This window comes from Myotis brandtii, unplaced genomic scaffold, assembly GCF_000412655.1.
Source record: "Myotis brandtii unplaced genomic scaffold, ASM41265v1 scaffold1012, whole genome shotgun sequence".
NCBI classification, from domain to species: domain Eukaryota; kingdom Metazoa; phylum Chordata; class Mammalia; order Chiroptera; family Vespertilionidae; genus Myotis; species Myotis brandtii.
The window spans coordinates 690,813-695,968 of NW_005353371.1; the positions used below are offsets into that span (position 1 = coordinate 690,813).

The window sequence follows — 5,156 nt, forward strand, 5'->3', positions numbered from 1 at the left end:
ATTTTGTTGATTTTTTACAGAGAGGAAGGGAGAGGGATAGAGAGTTAGAAACATCGATGAGAGAGAAACATTGATCAGCCGCCTCCTGCACACTCCCCACTGGGTATGTGCCCACAACCAAGGTACATGCCCTTGACCGGAATCAAACCCGGGACCCCTGAGTCAAGAGGCCGACGCTCTATCCACTAAGCCAAACCAGTTAGGGCTAATCGATGTTTCTAACTTTTTATCCATCTCCCTTCCTCTCTGTAAAAAATCAATAAAATATATTTTTTTAAAAAGAATTAGGATGGTCAAAGCTTTTGTACTATCTTTACATAGTAGGGCTTCTTTTCAGTGTGAGTTCTTTCATTCATTATGATTTCTCTCCACAATGCAAGTTTTTGTGGATTTGAAGGGAACTGGGATGAACAAAGGCTTTCTTCCATTACTTACATTGATAGGGTTTTTCCTTATTATGAGTTCTTTCATGACGTTGAAGGGAAGTTGGATAAGAGAAAGCTTTACCACAATGACTACATTCATAAGGTTTTTCCCCAGTATGAATACTTTCATGAAGTCGGAGGTGATATTGATCAGGGAATGTTTTACCACATTCCTTACATTCATGAGGCTTCTTTCCGGCATGACTTCTTTTATGTTTTCCAAGGGAGCTGAGCCAACTGAAGACTTTCCCACATTGCTTACATTCATAGGGTTTCGTCCCATTATGAGTATTTTCATGATTTCTAAGGGAATAGTGATGATGGAATGTTTTACCACATTCCTTACATTCATGAGGCTTCTTTTCTTCATGGCTTATTTTATGAATTGCAAGAGAGCTGCTGGAACTGAAGGCTTTTCCACATTGCTTACATTCATAGGGTTTTTCCCCAGTATGAGTTCTTTTATGATATTGGAGGGAAGTTGAATAAGAGAAAACTTTACCACATAGCTTACATTCATAGGGTTTTTCCCCAGTATGAGTTCTTTCATGATCTCGGAGAGAAGATTGATAATAGAAACCTTTACCACAATGCTTACAGTCATAGCATTTTACCCCGGTATGAGTTATTTCATGACGTTGGAGGGCAACTAGAGAATAGAAACCTTTGCCACACTGCTTACATTCATAAGGTTTTTCCCCACTATGGGTCCTTTCATGATCTCTAAGAGAGTAGCGACGAAGAAATGTTTTACCACAATCCTTACATTCATGAGGCTTCTTTTCGGCATGACTTCTTTTATGTTTTCTAAGAGAGCTGAGCCAACTGAAGACTTTCCCACATTGCTTACATTCATGTTTCTCGCCAGTATGTGTTCTTTCAGGATTTCTAAGAGAAGTGGAACTGGAAGCTTTACCAGATTTCTGATATTGATAGGGTTTTTCTGCAGTGTGTGTTCTTTCATTTTCTCCAGAGTACTTGGGAGAACGGAAAGCTTTGTCATGTTGCTTACTTTGATATGGTTTCTCTCCACTATGAGTGTTTTTGTGAAGTTTAAAGTAACTGAGACGACTAAAGACTTTCCCACATTGTTTACACTCATACAATTTCCCAGCAATATGCGTTCTTTCATGATTTCTAAGGGAAGCTGAATAGTGGAAAGCTTTCCCACTGGGGCTGCCTTCATGGCTTCGAATATGTTGATGATGCTTGAAAGCTTTCTCAGGTTCCTTACACTTAGAAGGGTTTTCTTCATATTCTTGAAACAGGTATAGTTTGGGTCCAGTGAGAGAGCTCAGGTGATTATTCAAGGATAAGTAACGCATGAATATTTGCCTACACAATGTGGCTTTAGGTTGTTTTATTTCAGTAGGAGTTTCCCTCTTTTCATTATGATTTGGAATCTGGCTGAAGTTTTCTCTGCATTGACTACCATTCTTCCTTGTACAGAGTCTCTCTACCATATGACTGCTGTATAAATCAGAAGCATATTATTAATACTCTGTTAACCATTTAATATTTATTAATAGCATGACAATGACATTTTTACCATTTTCAGAGAAAGGGGGGAGTTTCCGTACATTCCGATTTTTGAAAGTGTATATCCTAAAACCTCTGAAATAGACTGGATCATAGATATTACGAAAATACTTACAGTCATTAATGGTACTTCTGTATATTGTTTTCAAGTGTAAATATTTTTTATACACTAAACATATAGCTCATATTTAAGAAAAAACATTTGATGAGATTATTCAAAGAATCAACAAATTTGAAACTGGGCCGATATAATTGGATTACTTGTTTTTAAGATTCTGTTTCGGACCGGGCCCATATGGCTCAATGGTTCAGCATGGACCCATGCACCAGGGGGTTGCTGGTTCAATTCCCCAAAAGGCAACATGGCAAGACTTCAGACTTATTAACCCCAGTATAGGCATGCAGGAGGCAGCCAATCAATTTTTCTATTTCTCCCCCTCACCTCTACACACCAAAATCAATAAAAACATATTTCCGCACCAACGGAGAGGCTCATTGATTGAGAGCTGACCTCTGAACTAGGAGGTCACAGTTCAATTCTTGTTCAGAGCATATGCCCAGGTTCTGGACTGGATTCCAAGTGTGGGGCATGCAGGAGGAGCCATCAATAATCTTTCTCATCATTGATATTTCGCTCTCTTTTTCCCTATCCATAGCTCTCTGAAAAAAGAAAAAGTCCTATATAATAAAAGCCTAATATGGTAAGTGTCCGGTCGTCCGGTCTGCCATTCAACCAGTCAAAGAATAATATGCTAATGATATACTAAGGCCACTCAACCGCTCGCTATGATATGCAGTGACCAACAGGGGGCAGACGCTCAACGCAGGGGCAGACGCTCAACGCAGGAGCTGCCCCCAGGTGGTAAGTGCGCTCCCACAGCAGGAGTACTGCTCAGGCTGAAGCCAGGTTCATGACTTATGAGCACAGTGGCTGTGGCTAGGGCCTCTCCCGCTTCCGTGGCAGCGCTAAGGAGCAGTGAGGCAAGTGGTAAGGAGTGAGCAGGCGGGTGGTTAGGGGCAAGGGATCCAGATTGCAGGAGAGTTCAGGTAGGGGTGAGGGGCTCCCCCCGCCCCAACTCATGCACAAATTTCATGCATCAGGCCTCTATAAATATATAAAAACAAATTTTGGGGAAAAAAACAAAGATGCTCTTAATGCTTTCTCATGTCAATGTGACTCACCTAAGATTCATCCCATGATTTTCATACTGATCTTCACTGTGATGGTCTTCACATTTTTCTTCTAAAATACATGCTAGAAAAAACATTATAAACTATTAAAGAATATAAAAAATGGTTAGGTTTTAAGTACACAATGAGCTGTGATCATTCCTAGTTTAATTACCAATGTATTCCCTTTCCATATTTCAGTTTCTGAAACAGCATTAATGAGCAAGCAACACTAGTTTTCTAATTGACTAAATAAGTAACAAGTTGTTGCCGGCCAGAGTCACACTGTGGTTGACTGTCAACCTATGAACCAGGAGGTCACAGGTCAATTCCCAGTAGGACCGGTTTGCAGGCTAGATCCCTAGTGTGAGCCGCGCAGGAGGTACCCAATCAGTGATTCTCTCTCATCATTGATTTTTCTCTCATTCTCTCCCAACTCCTTCCTCTCTAAAATAATTTAAAAGGTATTTTAAAAACAAGAATTTGTCATAACTACCTACTGATGCCAACTTCCAGAAGGTTTCCAGCATCACATCTGTGTAGAGTTTCTTCTGGGTCAGATCCAGGAAAGCCCACTCCTCCTTGGTGAACTCCACATTAACATCCTTAAAGGCCACTGAGTCCTAAAACATCCCACATATGCATATAGGAGAATGTGTGAGACATTCAGCACTGGGGATTTATATACAAGAAGTTCACATAGGCCACGTGGTCCCCAACATTCAGTGTATGATTTTATTGTAAGACTATTGTTAATTTGCTGCACTCACTTCTTCAAGAACACATGGAATTTATTGATATGATTTTACTGTGATCACTTCAAGTCTTCATTGCTCTGAAATGTCAGGGTAAAGAGCACTTCGAACAACTTCTATATTAATAAATTAAAATACTTCTGTTTTATGAGAAAAGTCATCTCTATTATCACCACCAGCAGTCCATGAAACATACTGTCATATCTACATAAAATTTCAATGACTATGAATACAATAAAGGCCTGGTAGCCTTTCTATTCTCATCACCAAATAGGAAAGGCCAAGCGGTGAATGGAAATTCAAGTTGGAACAAAATGTATTTGGCCATATTGTCCTGAAGCACTCCAGAATATTACAAGTAGTTAGATATACCTGAATGAATGAAAATATTCTTATGGAGGAGTATGAATGATCAGTTTTTATAATATTTATTAGTAACTCAGTTTGACCTTTTGCCTCTCTCATTTCATGGAGATAGGACATTAGAGTTAGAGCTCAGTCATGAACAAGACAGGACAACTTAGTACTCTACAAAAGTCCTCTACTCATGAGCCTGAGGGTTACTTCATACTGATTTTTAGGACACATAGAAACATACATTGAAATCATTGGATCACACTCAAAAGAAGTCTTTCTGGCAGAATTGTGACATTATAACCGGGGCCTGAACCTTGAGGAACAATTTAAGACTTGGCATGTGCAAGGCCCTTTACTGAAAGCATCAATATTTTCTTTTCTTTTCTTTTTTTTTTTAGATTGTGTAATTATTTATTACAAATAAATGGTGGTTTCACATCTGTCAAAAACGGGTCCTGTTTTTACATGTGTGTGCAGGTTCTGAAGGTACACGAAAGGGTCATGTGCTTAGTTCGTCCATGCAAAGCTCACACGTACATCACTAAATACTTTAAAAATAGAACGATCTCCTTTTGAACCAATCTGTTTAGATTCACGATTAGTAAAACAGTATGAAACTAATGAAATACAGTGATAGGAATTAGGAAGTGCGACACTGATGGTTCTGGGCATGTGAAGGGTGAGGGACAGAAGGGTACACATGGTCTTCCCTTCAGTTCTGCTGGAGAGATGAGCTCTGAGGGCCCGAGTTGCTCCATACCCAGAGGAGGTTGGTGGGGTCAGTGGCTCTGTTTCAGAACTTCTTGCCAAGCAGAGACCTTACCTGACCCACAGGAACCTTTTTACTCCAGAAAACAGAAACAGCCAGTTCCCAATGGGCATGGGAAAACCAGTGTCCCCTCCTGTGCAC

General features: G+C 39.9%; 1 protein-coding gene across 1 annotated transcript in view; it reads right to left on the reverse strand.

Moving 5' to 3' along the window:
- Positions 1–234: 234 nt before the first annotated feature.
- Positions 235–5,156, reverse strand: part of LOC106723627 (zinc finger protein 14-like) — a 41,901-nt gene continuing 36,979 nt past the window's right edge. The window contains exons 3-5 of the mRNA XM_014535210.1: positions 3,631–3,757; positions 3,147–3,219; positions 235–1,895 (exon numbers count right to left, since the gene is read on the reverse strand). Coding sequence (XP_014390696.1) covers positions 428–1,895; positions 3,147–3,219; positions 3,631–3,757 — 1,668 coding nt within the window. The 3' untranslated portion in view covers positions 235–427. The remainder of the gene's footprint in view (positions 1,896–3,146; positions 3,220–3,630; positions 3,758–5,156) is intronic.